Source organism: Heterodontus francisci, chromosome 26 (genome assembly GCF_036365525.1).
Source record: "Heterodontus francisci isolate sHetFra1 chromosome 26, sHetFra1.hap1, whole genome shotgun sequence".
Taxonomy (NCBI): Eukaryota; Metazoa; Chordata; class Chondrichthyes; order Heterodontiformes; family Heterodontidae; genus Heterodontus; species Heterodontus francisci.
The window spans coordinates 73,027,171-73,053,603 of NC_090396.1; the positions used below are offsets into that span (position 1 = coordinate 73,027,171).

General features: G+C 35.8%; 1 protein-coding gene across 2 annotated transcripts in view; it reads right to left on the reverse strand.

Annotated features, from left to right (window-relative positions):
• The window catches only part of ca10a (carbonic anhydrase Xa), a 640,282-nt gene extending 614,560 nt beyond the window's left edge, over positions 1-25,722 (reverse strand). For both annotated transcript variants that reach the window (XM_068058728.1, XM_068058727.1), the window contains exon 1: positions 25,197-25,722. In XM_068058728.1, the coding sequence (XP_067914829.1) occupies positions 25,197-25,257 (61 nt within the window). In that variant the 5' untranslated portion in view covers positions 25,258-25,722. The remainder of the gene's footprint in view (positions 1-25,196) is intronic.
• Between the last annotated feature and the right edge of the window lie 711 nt (positions 25,723-26,433).

Below are 26,433 nucleotides of genomic sequence, written 5' to 3' on the forward strand. Positions count from 1 at the left end.
TCAGTGTGAGGAGTTACTGATATGCATTATTATATTAAACACTGGTCAGTGTGAGGAGTTACTGATGTACATTATTATATTAAACACTGGTCAGTGTGAGGAGTTACTGATATACATTATTATATTAAACACTGGTCAGTGTGAGGAGTTACTGATATGCATTATTATATTAAACACTGGTCAGTGTGAGGAGTTACTGATGTACATTATTATATTAAACACTGGTCAGTGTGAGGAGTTACTGATGTACATTATTATATTAAACACTGGTCAGTGCGAGGAGTTACTGATGTACATTATTATATTAAACACTGGTCAGTGCGAGGAGTTACTGATGTACATTATTATATTAAACACTGGTCAGTGTGAGGAGTTACTGATGTACATTATTATATTAAACACTGGTCAGTGTGAGGAGTTACTGATATGCATTATTATATTAAACACAGGTCAGTGTGAGGAGTTACTGATATACATTATTATATTAAACACTGGTCAGTGTGAGGAGTTACTGATGTACATTATTATATTAAACACTGGTCAGTGTGAGGAGTTACTGATATGCATTATTATATTAAACACAGGTCAGTGTGAGGAGTTACTGATATACATTATTATATTAAACACTGGTCAGTGTGAGGAGTTACTGATATACATTATTATATTAAACACTGGTCAGTGTGAGGAGTTACTGATATGCATTATTATATTAAACACTGGTCAGTGTGAGGAGTTACTGATATGCATTATTATATTAAACACTGGTCAGTGTGAGGAGTTACTGATATACATTATTATATTAAACACTGGTCAGTGTGAGGAGTTACTGATATGCATTATTATATTAAACACTGGTCAGTGTGAGGAGTTACTGATATACATTATTATATTAAACACTGGTCAGTGTGAGGGGTTACTGATATACATTATTATATTAAACACTGGTCAGTGTGAGGAGGTACTGATATGCATTATTATATTAAACCCTGGTCAGTGTGAGGAGTTACTGATATACATTATTATATTAAACACTGGTCAGTGTGAGGGGTTACTGATATACATTATTATATTAAACACTGGTCAGTGTGAGGAGTTACTGATATACATTATTATATTAAACACTGGTCAGTGTGAGGAGTTACTGATGTGCATTATTATATTAAAGACTGGTCAGTGTGAGGAGTTACTGATATACATTATTATATTAAACACTGGTCAGTGTGAGGAGTTACTGATATGCATTATTTATATTAAACACTGGTCAGTGTGAGGAGTTACTGATGTACATTATTATATTAAACACTGGTCAGTGTGAGGAGTTACTGATATACATTATTATATTAAACACTGGTCAGTGTGAGGAGTTACTGATATACATTATTATATTAAAGACTGGTCAGTGTGAGGAGTTACTGATATGCATTATTATATTAAAGACTGGTCAGTGTGAGGAGTTACTGATGTACATTATTATATTAAACACTGGTCAGTGCGAGGAGTTACTGATATACATTATTATATTAAACACTGGTCATTGTGAGGATTTACTGATATACATTATTATATTAAACATTGGTCAGTGTGAGGAGTTACTGATGTACATTATTATATTAAACACTGGTCAGTGCGAGGAGTTACTGATGTACATTATTATATTAAACACTGGTCAGTGCGAGGAGTTACTGATGTACATTATTATATTAAACACTGGTCAGTGTGAGGAGTTACTGATATACATTATTATATTAAACACTGGTCAGTGTGAGGAGTTACTGATGTACATTATTATATTAAAGACTGGTCAGTGCGAGGAGTTACTGATATACATTATTATATTAAACACTGGTCAGTGTGAGGAGTTACTGATATACATTATTATATTAAACACTGGTCAGTGTGAGGAGTTACTGATATACATTATTATATTAAACACTGGTCAGTGTGAGGAGTTACTGATGTGCATTATTATATTAAACACTGGTCAGTGTGAGGAGTTACTGATGTACATTATTATATTAAACACTGGTCAGTGTGAGGAGTTACTGATATACATTATTATATTAAACACTGGTCAGTGTGAGGAGTTACTGATGTACATTATGATATTAAACACTGGTCAGTGTGAGGAGTTACTGATATACATTATTATATTAAACACTGGTCAGTGTGAGGAGTTACTGATATACATTATTATATTAAACACTGGTCAGTGTGAGGAGTTACTGATATACATTATTATATTAAACACTGGTCAGTGTGAGGAGTTACTGATATACATTATTATATTAAACACTGGTCAGTGTGAGGAGTTACTGATATACATTATTATATTAAACACTGCTCAGTGTGAGGAGTTACCGATGTACATTATTATATTAAACACTGGTCAGTGTGAGGAGTTACTGATATGCATTATTATATTAAAGACTGGTCAGTGTGAGGAGTTACTGATATGCATTATTATATTAAACACTGGTCAGTGTGAGGAGTTACTGATGTACATTATTATATTAAACACTGGTCAGTGTGAGGAGTTACTGATATACATTATTATATTAAACACTGGTCAGTGTGAGGAGTTACTGATATGCATTATTATATTAAACACTGGTCAGTGTGAGGAGTTACTGATGTACATTATTATATTAAACACTGGTCAGTGTGAGGAGTTACTGATGTACATTATTATATTAAACACTGGTCAGTGCGAGGAGTTACTGATGTACATTATTATATTAAACACTGGTCAGTGTGAGGAGTTACTGATGTACATTATTATATTAAACACTGGTCAGTGTGAGGAGTTACTGATATGCATTATTATATTAAACACAGGTCAGTGTGAGGAGTTACTGATATACATTATTATATTAAACACTGGTCAGTGTGAGGAGTTACTGATATACATTATTATATTAAACACTGGTCAGTGTGAGGAGTTACTGATGTACATTATTATATTAAACACTGGTCAGTGTGAGGAGTTACTGATATGCATTATTATATTAAACACTGGTCAGTGTGAGGAGTTACTGATATGCATTATTATATTAAACACTGGTCAGTGTGAGGAGTTACTGATATGCATTATTATATTAAACACTGGTCAGTGTGAGGAGTTACTGATGTACATTATTATATTAAACACTGGTCAGTGTGAGGAGTTACTGATATACATTATTATATTAAACACTGGTCAGTGTGAGGAGTTACTGATATACATTATTATATTAAACACTGGTCAGTGTGAGGAGTTACTGATATACATTATTATATTAAACACTGGTCAGTGTGAAGAGTTACTGATGTACATTATTATATTAAACACTGGTCAGTGTGAGGAGTTACTGATATGCATTATTATATTAAACACTGGTCAGTGTGAGGAGTTACTGATGTGCATTATTATATTAAACACTGGTCAGTGTGAGGAGTTACTGATATACATTATTATATTAAACACTGGTCAGTGTGAGGAGTTACTGATGTGCATTATTATATTAAACACTGGTCAGTGTGAGGAGTTACTGATATACATTATTATATTAAACACTGGTCAGTGTGAGGAGTTACTGATGTACATTATTATATTAAACACTGGTCAGTGTGAGGAGTTACTGATATACATTATTATATTAAACACTGGTCAGTGTGAGGAGTTACTGATATACATTATTATATTAAACACTGGTCAGTGTGAGGAGTTCCTGATGTACATTATTATATTAAACACTGGTCAGTGTGAGGAGTTACTGATATGCATTATTATATTAAACACTGGTCAGTGTGAGGAGTTACTGATATGCATTATTATATTAAACACTGGTCAGTGTGAGGAGTTACTGATATACATTATTATATTAAACACTGGTCAGTGTGAGGAGGTACTGATATGCATTATTATATTAAACCCTGGTCAGTGTGAGGAGTTACTGATATACATTATTATATTAAACACTGGTCAGTGTGAGGGGTTACTGATATACATTATTATATTAAACACTGGTCAGTGTGAGGAGTTACTGATATACATTATTATATTAAACACTGGTCAGTGTGAGGAGTTACTGATATACATTATTATATTAAACACTGGTCAGTGTGAGGAGTTACTGATGTGCATTATTATATTAAACACTGGTCAGTGTGAGGAGTTACTGATGTACATTATTATATTAAACACTGGTCAGTGTGAGGAGTTACTGATGTACATTATTATATTAAACACTGGTCAGTGTGAGGAGTTACTGATATACATTATTATATTAAACACTGGTCAGTGTGAGGAGTTACTGATATACATTATTATATTAAACACTGGTCAGTGTGAGGAGTTACTGATGTACATTATTATATTAAACACTGGTCAGTGTGAGGAGTTACTGATGTACATTATTATATTAAACACTGGTCAGTGTGAGGAGTTACTGATATGCATTATTATATTAAACACAGGTCAGTGTGAGGAGTTACTGATATACATTATTATATTAAACACTGGTCAGTGTGAGGAGTTACTGATATACATTATTATATTAAACACTGGTCAGTGTGAGGAGTTACTGATGTACATTATTATATTAAACACTGGTCAGTGTGAGGAGTTACTGATATGCATTATTATATTAAACACTGGTCAGTGTGAGGAGTTACTGATATGCATTATTATATTAAACACTGGTCAGTGTGAGGAGTTACTGATATGCATTATTATATTAAACACTGGTCAGTGTGAGGAGTTACTGATGTACATTATTATATTAAACACTGGTCAGTGTGAGGAGTTACTGATATACATTATTATATTAAACACTGGTCAGTGTGAGGAGTTACTGATATACATTATTATATTAAACACTGGTCAGTGTGAGGAGTTACTGATATACATTATTATATTAAACACTGGTCAGTGTGAAGAGTTACTGATGTACATTATTATATTAAACACTGGTCAGTGTGAGGAGTTACTGATATGCATTATTATATTAAACACTGGTCAGTGTGAGGAGTTACTGATGTGCATTATTATATTAAACACTGGTCAGTGTGAGGAGTTACTGATATACATTATTATATTAAACACTGGTCAGTGTGAGGAGTTACTGATGTGCATTATTATATTAAACACTGGTCAGTGTGAGGAGTTACTGATATACATTATTATATTAAACACTGGTCAGTGTGAGGAGTTACTGATGTACATTATTATATTAAACACTGGTCAGTGTGAGGAGTTACTGATATACATTATTATATTAAACACTGGTCAGTGTGAGGAGTTACTGATATACATTATTATATTAAACACTGGTCAGTGTGAGGAGTTCCTGATGTACATTATTATATTAAACACTGGTCAGTGTGAGGAGTTACTGATATGCATTATTATATTAAACACTGGTCAGTGTGAGGAGTTACTGATATGCATTATTATATTAAACACTGGTCAGTGTGAGGAGTTACTGATATACATTATTATATTAAACACTGGTCAGTGTGAGGAGGTACTGATATGCATTATTATATTAAACCCTGGTCAGTGTGAGGAGTTACTGATATACATTATTATATTAAACACTGGTCAGTGTGAGGGGTTACTGATATACATTATTATATTAAACACTGGTCAGTGTGAGGAGTTACTGATATACATTATTATATTAAACACTGGTCAGTGTGAGGAGTTACTGATATACATTATTATATTAAACACTGGTCAGTGTGAGGAGTTACTGATGTGCATTATTATATTAAACACTGGTCAGTGTGAGGAGTTACTGATGTACATTATTATATTAAACACTGGTCAGTGTGAGGAGTTACTGATGTACATTATTATATTAAACACTGGTCAGTGTGAGGAGTTACTGATATACATTATTATATTAAACACTGGTCAGTGTGAGGAGTTACTGATATACATTATTATATTAAACACTGGTCAGTGTGAGGAGTTACTGATGTACATTATTATATTAAACACTGGTCAGTGTGAGGAGTTACTGATATGCATTATTATATTAAACACTGGTCAGTGTGAGGAGTTACTGATATGCATTATTATATTAAACACTGGTCAGTGTGAGGAGTTACTGATATGCATTATTATATTAAACACTGGTCAGTGTGAGGAGTTACTGATGTACATTATTATATTAAACACTGGTCAGTGTGAGGAGTTACTGATATACATTATTATATTAAACACTGGTCAGTGTGAGGAGTTACTGATATACATTATTATATTAAACACTGGTCAGTGTGAGGAGTTACTGATATACATTATTATATTAAACACTGGTCAGTGTGAAGAGTTACTGATGTACATTATTATATTAAACACTGGTCAGTGTGAGGAGTTACTGATATGCATTATTATATTAAACACTGGTCAGTGTGAGGAGTTACTGATGTGCATTATTATATTAAACACTGGTCAGTGTGAGGAGTTACTGATATACATTATTATATTAAACACTGGTCAGTGTGAGGAGTTACTGATGTGCATTATTATATTAAACACTGGTCAGTGTGAGGAGTTACTGATATACATTATTATATTAAACACTGGTCAGTGTGAGGAGTTACTGATGTACATTATTATATTAAACACTGGTCAGTGTGAGGAGTTACTGATATACATTATTATATTAAACACTGGTCAGTGTGAGGAGTTACTGATATACATTATTATATTAAACACTGGTCAGTGTGAGGAGTTCCTGATGTACATTATTATATTAAACACTGGTCAGTGTGAGGAGTTACTGATATGCATTATTATATTAAACACTGGTCAGCGTGAGGAGTTACTGATATGCATTATTATATTAAACACTGGTCAGTGTGAGGAGTTACTGATATACATTATTATATTAAACACTGGTCAGTGTGAGGAGTTACTGATATGCATTATTATATTAAACACTGGTCAGTGTGAGGAGTTACTGATATACATTATTATATTAAACACTGGTCAGTGTGAGGGGTTACTGATATACATTATTATATTAAACACTGGTCAGTGTGAGGAGGTACTGATATGCATTATTATATTAAACCCTGGTCAGTGTGAGGAGTTACTGATATACATTATTATATTAAACACTGGTCAGTGTGAGGGGTTACTGATATACATTATTATATTAAACACTGGTCAGTGTGAGGAGTTACTGATATACATTATTATATTAAACACTGGTCAGTGTGAGGAGTTACTGATGTGCATTATTATATTAAAGACTGGTCAGTGTGAGGAGTTACTGATATACATTATTATATTAAACACTGGTCAGTGTGAGGAGTTACTGATATGCATTATTTATATTAAACACTGGTCAGTGTGAGGAGTTACTGATGTACATTATTATATTAAACACTGGTCAGTGTGAGGAGTTACTGATATACATTATTATATTAAACACTGGTCAGTGTGAGGAGTTACTGATATACATTATTATATTAAAGACTGGTCAGTGTGAGGAGTTACTGATATGCATTATTATATTAAAGACTGGTCAGTGTGAGGAGTTACTGATGTACATTATTATATTAAACACTGGTCAGTGCGAGGAGTTACTGATATACATTATTATATTAAACACTGGTCATTGTGAGGATTTACTGATATACATTATTATATTAAACATTGGTCAGTGTGAGGAGTTACTGATGTACATTATTATATTAAACACTGGTCAGTGCGAGGAGTTACTGATGTACATTATTATATTAAACACTGGTCAGTGCGAGGAGTTACTGATGTACATTATTATATTAAACACTGGTCAGTGTGAGGAGTTACTGATATACATTATTATATTAAACACTGGTCAGTGTGAGGAGTTACTGATGTACATTATTATATTAAAGACTGGTCAGTGCGAGGAGTTACTGATATACATTATTATATTAAACACTGGTCAGTGTGAGGAGTTACTGATATACATTATTATATTAAAGACTGGTCAGTGTGAGGAGTTACTGATATACATTATTATATTAAACACTGGTCAGTGTGAGGAGTTACTGATGTGCATTATTATATTAAACACTGGTCAGTGTGAGGAGTTACTGATGTACATTATTATATTAAACACTGGTCAGTGTGAGGAGTTACTGATATACATTATTATATTAAACACTGGTCAGTGTGAGGAGTTACTGATGTACATTATGATATTAAACACTGGTCAGTGTGAGGAGTTACTGATATACATTATTATATTAAACACTGGTCAGTGTGAGGAGTTACTGATATACATTATTATATTAAACACTGGTCAGTGTGAGGAGTTACTGATATACATTATTATATTAAACACTGGTCAGTGTGAGGAGTTACTGATATGCATTATTATATTAAACACTGGTCAGTGTGAGGAGTTACTGATGTGCATTATTATATTAAACACTGGTCAGTGTGAGGAGTTACTGATATACATTATTATATTAAACACTGGTCAGTGTGAGGAGTTACTGATGTGCATTATTATATTAAACACTGGTCAGTGTGAGGAGTTACTGATATACATTATTATATTAAACACTGGTCAGTGTGAGGAGTTACTGATGTACATTATTATATTAAACACTGGTCAGTGTGAGGAGTTACTGATATACATTATTATATTAAACACTGGTCAGTGTGAGGAGTTACTGATATACATTATTATATTAAACACTGGTCAGTGTGAGGAGTTCCTGATGTACATTATTATATTAAACACTGGTCAGTGTGAGGAGTTACTGATATGCATTATTATATTAAACACTGGTCAGTGTGAGGAGTTACTGATATGCATTATTATATTAAACACTGGTCAGTGTGAGGAGTTACTGATATACATTATTATATTAAACACTGGTCAGTGTGAGGAGGTACTGATATGCATTATTATATTAAACCCTGGTCAGTGTGAGGAGTTACTGATATACATTATTATATTAAACACTGGTCAGTGTGAGGGGTTACTGATATACATTATTATATTAAACACTGGTCAGTGTGAGGAGTTACTGATATACATTATTATATTAAACACTGGTCAGTGTGAGGAGTTACTGATATACATTATTATATTAAACACTGGTCAGTGTGAGGAGTTACTGATGTGCATTATTATATTAAACACTGGTCAGTGTGAGGAGTTACTGATGTACATTATTATATTAAACACTGGTCAGTGTGAGGAGTTACTGATGTACATTATTATATTAAACACTGGTCAGTGTGAGGAGTTACTGATATACATTATTATATTAAACACTGGTCAGTGTGAGGAGTTACTGATATACATTATTATATTAAACACTGGTCAGTGTGAGGAGTTACTGATGTACATTATTATATTAAACACTGGTCAGTGTGAGGAGTTACTGATGTACATTATTATATTAAACACTGGTCAGTGTGAGGAGTTACTGATATGCATTATTATATTAAACACAGGTCAGTGTGAGGAGTTACTGATATACATTATTATATTAAACACTGGTCAGTGTGAGGAGTTACTGATATACATTATTATATTAAACACTGGTCAGTGTGAGGAGTTACTGATGTACATTATTATATTAAACACTGGTCAGTGTGAGGAGTTACTGATATGCATTATTATATTAAACACTGGTCAGTGTGAGGAGTTACTGATATGCATTATTATATTAAACACTGGTCAGTGTGAGGAGTTACTGATATGCATTATTATATTAAACACTGGTCAGTGTGAGGAGTTACTGATGTACATTATTATATTAAACACTGGTCAGTGTGAGGAGTTACTGATATACATTATTATATTAAACACTGGTCAGTGTGAGGAGTTACTGATATACATTATTATATTAAACACTGGTCAGTGTGAGGAGTTACTGATATACATTATTATATTAAACACTGGTCAGTGTGAAGAGTTACTGATGTACATTATTATATTAAACACTGGTCAGTGTGAGGAGTTACTGATATGCATTATTATATTAAACACTGGTCAGTGTGAGGAGTTACTGATGTGCATTATTATATTAAACACTGGTCAGTGTGAGGAGTTACTGATATACATTATTATATTAAACACTGGTCAGTGTGAGGAGTTACTGATGTGCATTATTATATTAAACACTGGTCAGTGTGAGGAGTTACTGATATACATTATTATATTAAACACTGGTCAGTGTGAGGAGTTACTGATGTACATTATTATATTAAACACTGGTCAGTGTGAGGAGTTACTGATATACATTATTATATTAAACACTGGTCAGTGTGAGGAGTTACTGATATACATTATTATATTAAACACTGGTCAGTGTGAGGAGTTCCTGATGTACATTATTATATTAAACACTGGTCAGTGTGAGGAGTTACTGATATGCATTATTATATTAAACACTGGTCAGTGTGAGGAGTTACTGATATGCATTATTATATTAAACACTGGTCAGTGTGAGGAGTTACTGATATACATTATTATATTAAACACTGGTCAGTGTGAGGAGGTACTGATATGCATTATTATATTAAACCCTGGTCAGTGTGAGGAGTTACTGATATACATTATTATATTAAACACTGGTCAGTGTGAGGGGTTACTGATATACATTATTATATTAAACACTGGTCAGTGTGAGGAGTTACTGATATACATTATTATATTAAACACTGGTCAGTGTGAGGAGTTACTGATATACATTATTATATTAAACACTGGTCAGTGTGAGGAGTTACTGATGTGCATTATTATATTAAACACTGGTCAGTGTGAGGAGTTACTGATGTACATTATTATATTAAACACTGGTCAGTGTGAGGAGTTACTGATGTACATTATTATATTAAACACTGGTCAGTGTGAGGAGTTACTGATATACATTATTATATTAAACACTGGTCAGTGTGAGGAGTTACTGATATACATTATTATATTAAACACTGGTCAGTGTGAGGAGTTACTGATGTACATTATTATATTAAACACTGGTCAGTGTGAGGAGTTACTGATATGCATTATTATATTAAACACTGGTCAGTGTGAGGAGTTACTGATATGCATTATTATATTAAACACTGGTCAGTGTGAGGAGTTACTGATATGCATTATTATATTAAACACTGGTCAGTGTGAGGAGTTACTGATGTACATTATTATATTAAACACTGGTCAGTGTGAGGAGTTACTGATATACATTATTATATTAAACACTGGTCAGTGTGAGGAGTTACTGATATACATTATTATATTAAACACTGGTCAGTGTGAGGAGTTACTGATATACATTATTATATTAAACACTGGTCAGTGTGAAGAGTTACTGATGTACATTATTATATTAAACACTGGTCAGTGTGAGGAGTTACTGATATGCATTATTATATTAAACACTGGTCAGTGTGAGGAGTTACTGATGTGCATTATTATATTAAACACTGGTCAGTGTGAGGAGTTACTGATATACATTATTATATTAAACACTGGTCAGTGTGAGGAGTTACTGATGTGCATTATTATATTAAACACTGGTCAGTGTGAGGAGTTACTGATATACATTATTATATTAAACACTGGTCAGTGTGAGGAGTTACTGATGTACATTATTATATTAAACACTGGTCAGTGTGAGGAGTTACTGATATACATTATTATATTAAACACTGGTCAGTGTGAGGAGTTACTGATATACATTATTATATTAAACACTGGTCAGTGTGAGGAGTTCCTGATGTACATTATTATATTAAACACTGGTCAGTGTGAGGAGTTACTGATATGCATTATTATATTAAACACTGGTCAGTGTGAGGAGTTACTGATATGCATTATTATATTAAACACTGGTCAGTGTGAGGAGTTACTGATATACATTATTATATTAAACACTGGTCAGTGTGAGGAGTTACTGATATGCATTATTATATTAAACACTGGTCAGTGTGAGGAGTTACTGATATACATTATTATATTAAACACTGGTCAGTGTGAGGGGTTACTGATATACATTATTATATTAAACACTGGTCAGTGTGAGGAGGTACTGATATGCATTATTATATTAAACCCTGGTCAGTGTGAGGAGTTACTGATATACATTATTATATTAAACACTGGTCAGTGTGAGGGGTTACTGATATACATTATTATATTAAACACTGGTCAGTGTGAGGAGTTACTGATATACATTATTATATTAAACACTGGTCAGTGTGAGGAGTTACTGATGTGCATTATTATATTAAAGACTGGTCAGTGTGAGGAGTTACTGATATACATTATTATATTAAACACTGGTCAGTGTGAGGAGTTACTGATATGCATTATTTATATTAAACACTGGTCAGTGTGAGGAGTTACTGATGTACATTATTATATTAAACACTGGTCAGTGTGAGGAGTTACTGATATACATTATTATATTAAACACTGGTCAGTGTGAGGAGTTACTGATATACATTATTATATTAAAGACTGGTCAGTGTGAGGAGTTACTGATATGCATTATTATATTAAAGACTGGTCAGTGTGAGGAGTTACTGATGTACATTATTATATTAAACACTGGTCAGTGCGAGGAGTTACTGATATACATTATTATATTAAACACTGGTCATTGTGAGGATTTACTGATATACATTATTATATTAAACATTGGTCAGTGTGAGGAGTTACTGATGTACATTATTATATTAAACACTGGTCAGTGCGAGGAGTTACTGATGTACATTATTATATTAAACACTGGTCAGTGCGAGGAGTTACTGATGTACATTATTATATTAAACACTGGTCAGTGTGAGGAGTTACTGATATACATTATTATATTAAACACTGGTCAGTGTGAGGAGTTACTGATGTACATTATTATATTAAAGACTGGTCAGTGCGAGGAGTTACTGATATACATTATTATATTAAACACTGGTCAGTGTGAGGAGTTACTGATATACATTATTATATTAAAGACTGGTCAGTGTGAGGAGTTACTGATATACATTATTATATTAAACACTGGTCAGTGTGAGGAGTTACTGATGTGCATTATTATATTAAACACTGGTCAGTGTGAGGAGTTACTGATGTACATTATTATATTAAACACTGGTCAGTGTGAGGAGTTACTGATATACATTATTATATTAAACACTGGTCAGTGTGAGGAGTTACTGATGTACATTATGATATTAAACACTGGTCAGTGTGAGGAGTTACTGATATACATTATTATATTAAACACTGGTCAGTGTGAGGAGTTACTGATATACATTATTATATTAAACACTGGTCAGTGTGAGGAGTTACTGATATACATTATTATATTAAACACTGGTCAGTGTGAGGAGTTACTGATATACATTATTATATTAAACACTGGTCAGTGTGAGGAGTTACTGATATACATTATTATATTAAACACTGCTCAGTGTGAGGAGTTACCGATGTACATTATTATATTAAACACTGGTCAGTGTGAGGAGTTACTGATATGCATTATTATATTAAAGACTGGTCAGTGTGAGGAGTTACTGATATGCATTATTATATTAAACACTGGTCAGTGTGAGGAGTTACTGATGTACATTATTATATTAAACACTGGTCAGTGTGAGGAGTTACTGATATACATTATTATATTAAACACTGGTCAGTGTGAGGAGTTACTGATATGCATTATTATATTAAACACTGGTCAGTGTGAGGAGTTACTGATGTACATTATTATATTAAACACTGGTCAGTGTGAGGAGTTACTGATGTACATTATTATATTAAACACTGGTCAGTGCGAGGAGTTACTGATGTACATTATTATATTAAACACTGGTCAGTGCGAGGAGTTACTGATGTACATTATTATATTAAACACTGGTCAGTGTGAGGAGTTACTGATGTACATTATTATATTAAACACTGGTCAGTGTGAGGAGTTACTGATATGCATTATTATATTAAACACAGGTCAGTGTGAGGAGTTACTGATATACATTATTATATTAAACACTGGTCAGTGTGAGGAGTTACTGATATACATTATTATATTAAACACTGGTCAGTGTGAGGAGTTACTGATGTACATTATTATATTAAACACTGGTCAGTGTGAGGAGTTACTGATATGCATTATTATATTAAACACTGGTCAGTGTGAGGAGTTACTGATATGCATTATTATATTAAACACTGGTCAGTGTGAGGAGTTACTGATATGCATTATTATATTAAACACTGGTCAGTGTGAGGAGTTACTGATGTACATTATTATATTAAACACTGGTCAGTGTGAGGAGTTACTGATATACATTATTATATTAAACACTGGTCAGTGTGAGGAGTTACTGATATACATTATTATATTAAACACTGGTCAGTGTGAGGAGTTACTGATATACATTATTATATTAAACACTGGTCAGTGTGAAGAGTTACTGATGTACATTATTATATTAAACACTGGTCAGTGTGAGGAGTTACTGATATGCATTATTATATTAAACACTGGTCAGTGTGAGGAGTTACTGATGTGCATTATTATATTAAACACTGGTCAGTGTGAGGAGTTACTGATATACATTATTATATTAAACACTGGTCAGTGTGAGGAGTTACTGATGTGCATTATTATATTAAACACTGGTCAGTGTGAGGAGTTACTGATATACATTATTATATTAAACACTGGTCAGTGTGAGGAGTTACTGATGTACATTATTATATTAAACACTGGTCAGTGTGAGGAGTTACTGATATACATTATTATATTAAACACTGGTCAGTGTGAGGAGTTACTGATATACATTATTATATTAAACACTGGTCAGTGTGAGGAGTTCCTGATGTACATTATTATATTAAACACTGGTCAGTGTGAGGAGTTACTGATATGCATTATTATATTAAACACTGGTCAGTGTGAGGAGTTACTGATATGCATTATTATATTAAACACTGGTCAGTGTGAGGAGTTACTGATATACATTATTATATTAAACACTGGTCAGTGTGAGGAGTTACTGATATGCATTATTATATTAAACACTGGTCAGTGTGAGGAGTTACTGATATACATTATTATATTAAACACTGGTCAGTGTGAGGGGTTACTGATATACATTATTATATTAAACACTGGTCAGTGTGAGGAGGTACTGATATGCATTATTATATTAAACCCTGGTCAGTGTGAGGAGTTACTGATATACATTATTATATTAAACACTGGTCAGTGTGAGGGGTTACTGATATACATTATTATATTAAACACTGGTCAGTGTGAGGAGTTACTGATATACATTATTATATTAAACACTGGTCAGTGTGAGGAGTTACTGATGTGCATTATTATATTAAAGACTGGTCAGTGTGAGGAGTTACTGATATACATTATTATATTAAACACTGGTCAGTGTGAGGAGTTACTGATATGCATTATTTATATTAAACACTGGTCAGTGTGAGGAGTTACTGATGTACATTATTATATTAAACACTGGTCAGTGTGAGGAGTTACTGATATACATTATTATATTAAACACTGGTCAGTGTGAGGAGTTACTGATATACATTATTATATTAAAGACTGGTCAGTGTGAGGAGTTACTGATATGCATTATTATATTAAAGACTGGTCAGTGTGAGGAGTTACTGATGTACATTATTATATTAAACACTGGTCAGTGCGAGGAGTTACTGATATACATTATTATATTAAACACTGGTCATTGTGAGGATTTACTGATATACATTATTATATTAAACATTGGTCAGTGTGAGGAGTTACTGATGTACATTATTATATTAAACACTGGTCAGTGCGAGGAGTTACTGATGTACATTATTATATTAAACACTGGTCAGTGTGAGGAGTTACTGATGTACATTATTATATTAAACACTGGTCAGTGTGAGGAGTTACTGATATACATTATTATATTAAACACTGGTCAGTGTGAGGAGTTACTGATGTACATTATTATATTAAAGACTGGTCAGTGCGAGGAGTTACTGATATACATTATTATATTAAACACTGGTCAGTGTGAGGAGTTACTGATATACATTATTATATTAAAGACTGGTCAGTGTGAGGAGTTACTGATATACATTATTATATTAAACACTGGTCAGTGTGAGGAGTTACTGATGTGCATTATTATATTAAACACTGGTCAGTGTGAGGAGTTACTGATGTACATTATTATATTAAACACTGGTCAGTGTGAGGAGTTACTGATATACATTATTATATTAAACACTGGTCAGTGTGAGGAGTTACTGATGTACATTATGATATTAAATCACTGGTCAGTGTGAGGAGTTACTGATATACATTATTATATTAAACACTGGTCAGTGTGAGGAGTTACTGATATACATTATTATATTAAACACTGGTCAGTGTGAGGAGTTACTGATATACATTATTATATTAAACACTGGTCAGTGTGAGGAGTTACTGATATACATTATTATATTAAACACTGGTCAGTGTGAGGAGTTACTGATATACATTATTATATTAAACACTGCTCAGTGTGAGGAGTTACCGATGTACATTATTATATTAAACACTGGTCAGTGTGAGGAGTTACTGATATGCATTATTATATTAAAGACTGGTCAGTGTGAGGAGTTACTGATATGCATTATTATATTAAACACTGGTCAGTGTGAGGAGTTACTGATGTACATTATTATATTAAACACTGGTCAGTGTGAGGAGTTACTGATATACATTATTATATTAAAGACTGGTCAGTGTGAGGAGTTACTGATATGCATTATTATATTAAACACTGGTCAGTGTGAGGAGTTACTGATGTACATTATTATATTAAACACTGGTCAGTGCGAGGAGTTACTGATGTACATTATTATATTAAACACTGGTCAGTGTGAGGAGTTACTGATGTACATTATTATATTAAACACTGGTCAGTGTGAGGAGTTACTGATATGCATTATTATATTAAACACAGGTCAGTGTGAGGAGTTACTGATATACATTATTATATTAAACACTGGTCAGTGTGAGGAGTTACTGATATACATTATTATATTAAACACTGGTCAGTGTGAGGAGTTACTGATATGCATTATTATATTAAACACAGGTCAGTGTGAGGAGTTACTGATATACATTATTATATTAAACACTGGTCAGTGTGAGGAGTTACTGATATGCATTATTATATTAAACACAGGTCAGTGTGAGGAGTTACTGATATACATTATTATATTAAACACTGGTCAGTGTGAGGAGTTACTGATGTACATTATTATATTAAACACTGGTCAGTGTGAGGAGTTACTGATGTACATTATTATATTAAACACTGGTCAGTGTGAGGAGTTACTGATGTACATTATTATATTAAACACTGGTCAGTGTGAGGAGTTACTGATGTACATTATTATATTAAACACTGGTCAGTGTGAGGAGTTACTGATATACATTATTATATTAAACACTGGTCAGTGTGAGGAGTTACTGATATACATTATTATATTAAACACTGGTCAGTGTGAGGAGTTACTGATATACATTATTATATTAAACACTGGTCAGTGTGAGGAGTTACTGATATACATTATTATATTAAACACTGGTCAGTGTGAGGAGTTACTGATATACATTATTATATTAAACACTGCTCAGTGTGAGGAGTTACTGATGTACATTATTATATTAAACACTGGTCAGTGTGAGGAGTTACTGATATGCATTATTATATTAAACACTGGTCAGTGTGAGGAGTTACTGATGTACATTATTATATAAAACACTGGTCAGTGTGAGGAGTTACTGATGTACATTATTATATTAAACACTGGTCAGTGTGAGGAGTTACTGATGTACATTATTATATTAAACACTGGTCAGTGTGAGGAGTTACTGATGTACATTATTATATTAAACACTGGTCAGTGTGAGGAGTTACTGATATACATTATTATATTAAACACTGGTCAGTGTGAGGAGTTACTGATATACATTATTATATTAAACACTGGTCAGTGTGAGGAGTTACTGATATACATTATTATATTAAACACTGGTCAGTGTGAGGAGTTACTGATGTACATTATTATATTAAAGACTGGTCAGTGTGAGGAGTTACTGATATGCATTATTATATTAAACACTGGTCAGTGTGAGGAGTTACTGATGTACATTATTATATTAAACACTGGTCAGTGTGAGGAGTTACTGATGTACATTATTATATTAAACACTGGTCAGTGTGAGGAGTTACTGATATACATTATTATATTAAACACTGGTCAGTGTGAGGAGTTACTGATGTGCATTATTATATTAAACACTGGTCAGTGTGAGGAGTTACTGATATACATTATTATATTAAACACTGGTCAGTGTGAGGAGTTACTGATGTACATTATTATATTAAACACTGGTCAGTGTGAGGAGTTACTGATATACATTATTATATTAAACACTGGTCAGTGTGAGGAGTTACTGATATACATTATTATATTAAACACTGGTCAGTGTGAGGAGTTACTGATATACATTATTATATTAAACACTGCTCAGTGTGAGGAGTTACTGATGTACATTATTATATTAAACACTGGTCAGTGTGAGGAGTTACTGATATGCATTATTATATTAAACACTGGTCAGTGTGAGGAGTTACTGATATGCATTATTATATTAAACACAGGTCAGTGTGAGGAGTTACTGATATACATTATTATATTAAACACTGGTCAGTGCGAGGAGTTACTGATGTACATTATTATATTAAACACTGGTCAGTGCGAGGAGTTACTGATATGCATTATTATATTAAACACTGGTCAGTGTGAGGAGTTACTGATATGCATTATTATATTAAACACAGGTCAGTGTGAGGAGTTACTGATATACATTATTATATTAAACACTGGTCAGTGTGAGGAGTTACTGATATACATTATTATATTAAACACTGGTCAGTGTGAGGAGTTACTGATTTGCATTATTATATTAAACACAGGTCAGTGTGAGGAGTTACTGATATGCATTATTATATTAAACACTGGTCAGTGTGAGGAGTTACTGATGTACATTATTATATTAAACACAGGTCAGTGTGAGGAGTTACTGATATACATTATTATATTAAACACTGGTCAGTGTGAGGAGTTACTGATATACATTATTATATTAAACACAGGTCAGTGTGAGGAGTTACTGATATGCATTATTATATTAAACACTGGTCAGTGTGAGGAGTTACTGATATGCATTATTATATTAAACACAGGTCAGTGCGAGGAGTTACTGATATACATTATTATATTAAACACTGGTCAGTGTGAGGAGTTACTGATGTACATTATTATATTAAACACAGGTCAGTGTGAGGAGTTACTGATATGCATTATTATATTAAACACTGGTCAGTGCGAGGAGTTACTGATATACATTATTATATTAACGACTGGTCAGTGCGAGGAGTTACTGATGTACATTATTATATTAAACACTGGTCAGTGCGAGGAGTTACTGATATACATTATTATATTAAACACAGGTCAGTGCGAGGAGTTACTGATATACATTATTATATTAAACACTGGTCAGTGTGAGGAGTTACTGATGTACATTATTATATTAAACACTGGTCAGTGTGAGGAGTTACTGATGTGCATTATTATATTAAACACTGGTCAGTGTGAGGAGTTACTGATATACATTATTATATTAAACACTGGTCAGTGTGAGGAGTTACTGATATGCATTATTATATTAAACACTGGTCAGTGCGAGGAGTTACTGATATACATTATTATATTAAACACAGGTCAGTGTGAGGAGTTACTGATGTACATTATTATATTAAACACCGGTCAGTGTGAGGAGTTACTGATATACATTATTATATTAAACACTGGTCAGTGTGAGGAGTTACTGATGTACATTATTATATTAAACACTGGTCAGTGTGAGGAGTTACTGATATACATTATTATATTAAACACTGGTCAGTGTGAGGAGTTACTGATATGCATTATTATATTAAACACAGGTCAGTGTGAGGAGTTACTGATATACATTTTTATATTAAACACTGGTCAGTGCGAGGAGTTACTGATGTACATTATTATATTAAACACTGGTCAGTGCGAGGAGTTACTGATATGCATTATTATATTAAACACTGGTCAGTGTGAGGAGTTACTGATATGCATTATTATATTAAACACAGGTCAGTGTGAGGAGTTACTGATATGCATTATTATATTAAACACTGGTCAGTGTGAGGAGTTACTGATATACATTATTATATTAAACACTGGTCAGTGTGAGGAGTTACTGATATGCATTATTATATTAAACACAGGTCAGTGTGAGGAGTTACTGATATGCATTATTATATTAAACACTGGTCAGTGTGAGGAGTTACTGATGTACATTATTATATTAAACACAGGTCAGTGTGAGGAGTTACTGATATGCATTATTATATTAAACACAGGTCAGTGTGAGGAGTTACTGATATGCATTATTATATTAAACACTGGTCAGTGTGAGGAGTTACTGATATGCATTATTATATTAAACACTGGTCAGTGCGAGGAGTTACTGATATACATTATTATATTAAACACAGGTCAGTGCGAGGAGTTACTGATATACATTATTATATTAAACACTGGTCAGTGTGAGGAGTTACTGATATACATTATTATATTAAACACTGGTCAGTGTGAGGAGTTACTGATATACATTATTATATTAAACACTGCTCAGTGTGAGGAGTTACTGATGTACATTATTATATTAAACACTGGTCAGTGTGAGGAGTTACTGATATGCATTATTATATTAAACACTGGTCAGTGTGAGGAGTTACTGATGTACATTATTATATTAAACACTGGTCAGTGTGAGGAGTTACTGATGTACATTATTATATTAAACACTGGTCAGTGTGAGGAGTTACTGATGTACATTATTATATTAAACACTGGTCAGTGTGAGGAGTTACTGATGTACATTATTATATTAAACACTGGTCAGTGTGAGGAGTTACTGATATACATTATTATATTAAACACTGGTCAGTGTGAGGAGTTACTGATATACATTATTATATTAAACACTGGTCAGTGTGAGGAGTTACTGATATACATTATTATATTAAACACTGGTCAGTGTGAGGAGTTACTGATATGCATTATTATATTAAACACTGGTCAGTGTGAGGAGTTACTGATGTACATTATTATATTAAACACTGGTCAGTGTGAGGAGTTACTGATGTACATTATTATATTAAACACTGGTCAGTGTGAGGAGTTACTGATATACATTATTATATTAAACACTGGTCAGTGTGAGGAGTTACTGATGTGCATTATTATATTAAACACTGGTCAGTGTGAGGAGTTACTGATATACATTATTATATTAAACACTGGTCAGTGTGAGGAGTTACTGATGTACATTATTATATTAAACACTGGTCAGTGTGAGGAGTTACTGATGTGCATTATTATATTAAACACTGGTCAGTGTGAGGAGTTACTGATATACATTATTATATTAAACACTGGTCAGTGTGAGGAGTTACTGATGTACATTATTATATTAAACACTGGTCAGTGTGAGGAGTTACTGATATACATTATTATATTAAACACTGGTCAGTGTGAGGAGTTACTGATGTACATTATTATATTAAACACTGGTCAGTGTGAGGAGTTACTGATAAGCATTATTATATTAAACACTGGTCAGTGTGAGGGACAGTGCCCCGGTTGGCTTGGTTGTCGGAAGTGGCATTGCTGCCTCCTGTTGGTCTTGGATCTTATTACACCCATCACTGATTAACAAATCTCTTCTTCACTGCTCTAAACTGGTTCCTGGCTGATCTTTTGGGGGTTCATGTTGGGTATTGTTCAGTTTCATTGAGGGAGGTGGGAATATATTTACAATGTCTGCTTGTTTTATTTTATATATTTATATTTTAAATATTTTAAATATTCTGGGAAGTGTGAGCTTATGGTTAGTACTTTGACATTGAGCTGGTGTTCTGGGACTCTGCTCACTCATGTGGGTGCTTAATGGGATGGCAGTTCTCTAAGTGGGTCGAGTTTCTCCTGTCCCAGATAGTTGACTTCCTCCATGTGATCACAGGGCAACAACTGAACCAAGGAGGACACAACAAACAAGGCGAGATATTGATAGCCCTTCTGCAAGTTCCAACATCTCCAGTTTATCACACACATCCCTTCCTCCTCCCAACACCCCACCCCTCACATTCTTCTTTACCTCTACCGACATCTCTCCATCCACACCTCCCCATAAAATAACCAGACATTGTAAATACAACATTGCAGGGCGGCTTATAAAACCTAATTCATAAGAATTGTGTCTTAAACTGGTGCACATTGAGGATTGTTTTTAATGTTCTGTCTGTCAAGCTTTTAAACAGACCCAAGTTCAGCTTAATTCTTAATTCTAGACACTCCTGATGCAAGTGATCTATTTTGAAAAATACTGGAAATGTTTATCCGATTAAATTATTTAACCATACGTTGGGAGCAGTGGGTTGGAGAGCGAAAGCAGCAGAAATTAGATCGTGAATTTATCAGAGGGAGGATTGCTTATCATGTTTCTGTGGTATCTGTCCGATTCGGCTGCTTCACACACTCACACTCACTCACTCACTCACTCAAACAGACTCATGCTCACTCACACACACACTCACAGATTCATACTCAAAACATACACTCACTCATTCAGACTCACCCACTCACACATAAATATGTTCATACACACAGACATACATTAATTCACGCACACACATGGACACACTCACTCACACCCTCACACTCCCCCCCCCCTCACTCAGACACACACAAACCCTCACTCACACACCCTCACACTCCCCCCCCCTCACTCAGACACACACAAACCCTCACTCACACACCCTCACACTCCCCCCCCCTCACTCAGACACACACAAACCCTCACTCACACACCCTCACACTCCCCCCTCACTCAGACACACACAAACCCTCATTCACACCCTCACACTCCCCCCCCTCACTCAGACACACACAAACCCTCACTCACACACCCTCACACTCCCCCCCCTCACTCAGACACACACAAACCCTCACTCACACCCTCACACTCCCCCCCTCACTCAGACTCACACAAACCCTCACTCACACCCTCACACTCCCCCCTCACTCAGACACACACAAACCCTCACTCACACCCTCACACTCCCCCCTCACTCAGACACACACAAACCCTCACTCACACACCCTCACACTCCCCCCTCACTCAGACACACACAAACCCTCACTCTCACACCCTCACACTCCCCCCTCACTCAGACACACACAAACCCTCACTCTCACACCCTCACACTCCCCCCCCCCTCACTCAGACACACACAAACCCTCACTCTCACACCCTCACACTCCCCCCCCTCACTCAGACACACACAAACCCTCACTCACACCCTCACACTCCCCCCCTCACTCAGACACACACAAACCCTCACTCACACCCTCACACTCCCCCCTCACTCAGACACACACAAACCCTCACTCACACCCTCACACTCCCCCCCTCACTCAGACACACACAAACCCTCACTCACACCCTCACACTCCCCCCTCACTCAGACACACACAAACCCTCACTCTCACACCCTCACACTCCCCCCCTCACTCAGACACACACAAACCCTCACTCACACCCTCACACTCCCCCCTCACTCAGACACACACAAACCCTCACTCACACACCCTCACACTCCCCCCTCACTCAGACACACACAAACCCTCACTCTCACACCCTCACACTCCCCCCTCACTCAGACACACACAAACCCTCACTCACACCCTCACACTCCCCCCCTCACTCAGACACACACAAACCCTCACTCACACCCTCACACTCCCCCCTCACTCAGACACACACAAACCCTCACTCACACCCTCACACTCCCCCCCCTCACTCAGACACACACAAACCCTCACTCACACCCTCACACTCCCCCCCTCACTCAGACACACACAAACCCTCACTCACACCCTCACACTCCCCCCTCACTCAGACACACACAAACCCTCACTCACACCCTCACACTCCCCCCCTCACTCAGACACACAGAAACCCTCACTCACACACCCTCACACTCCCCCCCCTCACTCAGACACACACAAACCCTCACTCTCACCCTCACACTCCCCCCCTCACTCAGACACACACAAACCCTCACTCACACACCCTCACACTCCCCCCCCCTCACTCAGACACACACAAACCCTCACTCACACACCCTCCCACTCCCCCCCTCACTCAGACACACACAAACCCTCACTCACACACCCTCCCACTCCCCCCCTCACTCAGACACACACAAACCCTCACTCACACACCCTCCCACTCCCCCCCCCCCCTCACTCAGACACACACTGGTATATCTGGGCTGTATTTAGAAAGCAGGATATGCTCTCCACCAGGACCTGGTTTGGTTGGATAGCGATGCGGTTTCTGCGGCACGGTTATTCTAGGGGGACTCTGACATGACAGATAAACAGGCAGCAAGACAGGGCGAAGTAGCAAAATCTCTTGCACGGAATGAATTGACGTGGACTGTTAATCCCAGGCAGCGGGGAGAGCGCTGGCCATGAACAGGGAGCTGATTTTAAATAGCTGCACTTGTGTTTTCCCTGATCCTCTGGTTTCAGCGGCGACCTTGATCTTACCAGAAAGCAACAGGGTGGGGAAGGGATGGTGAGGGAGGGGGGAAATGGTGAGGGGGGAGATGGGGGGGGGGGGGGGGGGAGAGATGGGGGGGATGGTGAGGGAGGGGGGAGATGATGAGGGGGGGGAGATGGAGGGGATGGTGAGGGAGGGGGGAGATGGGAGGAGGTCCTCTCTCCATCTGGATTTAAACAGATGACTTCATCCAGCTTTCAGTTTTGACAAGGGGGTTAATTCCCCCACTATTTGAAGCTATTTTGCCCATCAATATTTGAAGATAGGAATCTACATATCAAATCTCACAAATAAACCAAATATAATCTGGCCGCTTTTTTGTTTCTGTATTTGAAATGGGACTCTGCTAATTTTATGCTCTAGACAACTTTTGCTTGCGAATTAATCCCATAACAGTTTCTAAATGCATCAAATAGAGACATAACACAGTTACAAATCCTTCTTACCTGAAACGCAGACAAAAAAATTAGCTTGGAGAATAAAAAATAATTCCCAGATTATCTCCATCCTCTGTATATTGGTGCGGAGAATGTTCCTGTATTCCCTTTATATATTTTTAGATATTTAATCCGAGTACATCACGGCAAAGAGTAGGAGAGATAGAGAGTGCAGAGTGCTTATAAAACACAGAAAAGGCCGAGCACAATGTGCATTTACAGAGCCAAGTCTTTGCAGAGAGAGCCGGTGTCTGTGTTCGGGCTACTCCGATTATCCAAACATTGTAATGTCATCGCGGAGATGTATAGACGGGACTCGAACCCTCGCTAACAGCGAACCTTCCTCTTGTGAGCAATGCAGCGTCCGACACAAGGTGCAGATCAAAAAAGAGGCAAAATAAAATATCCCAACAACATGAGCCCGACAAAGTTCTTCTGGGTCTCTTCGTGTCCGCGGCTACGGGAACTTCCCTGGAAATTGCAGATTCCCCTCAAGCATCGATTGTCGCTGTTATTCCACCTCCCAACACTGCGGGATTCCTGCAATCAGAGAGAGAGAGAATGTGAGAGAGAGAGTGAGAGAGAGAATCAGAGAGAGAGAGAGAGAGAGAATCAGAGAGAGAGAGTGAGAGAGAGAATCAGAGAGAGAGAGAGAGAGGGAATCAGAGAGGGAATCAGAGAGAGAGAGAGAGACTGAGACAGATACAGACAGAGAGAATCAGCAGCAAGGGATCTCAGGACAAACACCAGCATCCCCACAGACCCACACTCAACCTCACTCACACTCCCTCACACTCACACTCCCTCACATACTCAATCATTCACACACTCGTTCAACCTCACACACTGCCTCACACTCACACTCAATCTCACTCACGCAACCTCACACTCACACACTCATTCTCACTCACACTCCCTCACATACTCACTCATTCACACACTCGCTCAACCTCACACTCACTCACTCACACACACACTCATTCTCACTCACACTCCCTCACATACTCACTCATTCACACACTCGCTTAACCTCACACTCTGACTCACACACACATTCTCACTCGTACTCCCTCACTGACGCAAACTCACACTCCCCAACACACACTCACGCACACACTCAACCTCACACTCCCTCACATACTCACTAAACCTCACACTCACACATGCATTCTCACTCACTCAACTTCACACTCATTCACACAAACACACTTATTCTCACTAACACTCGTTCACACATGCACCCTCA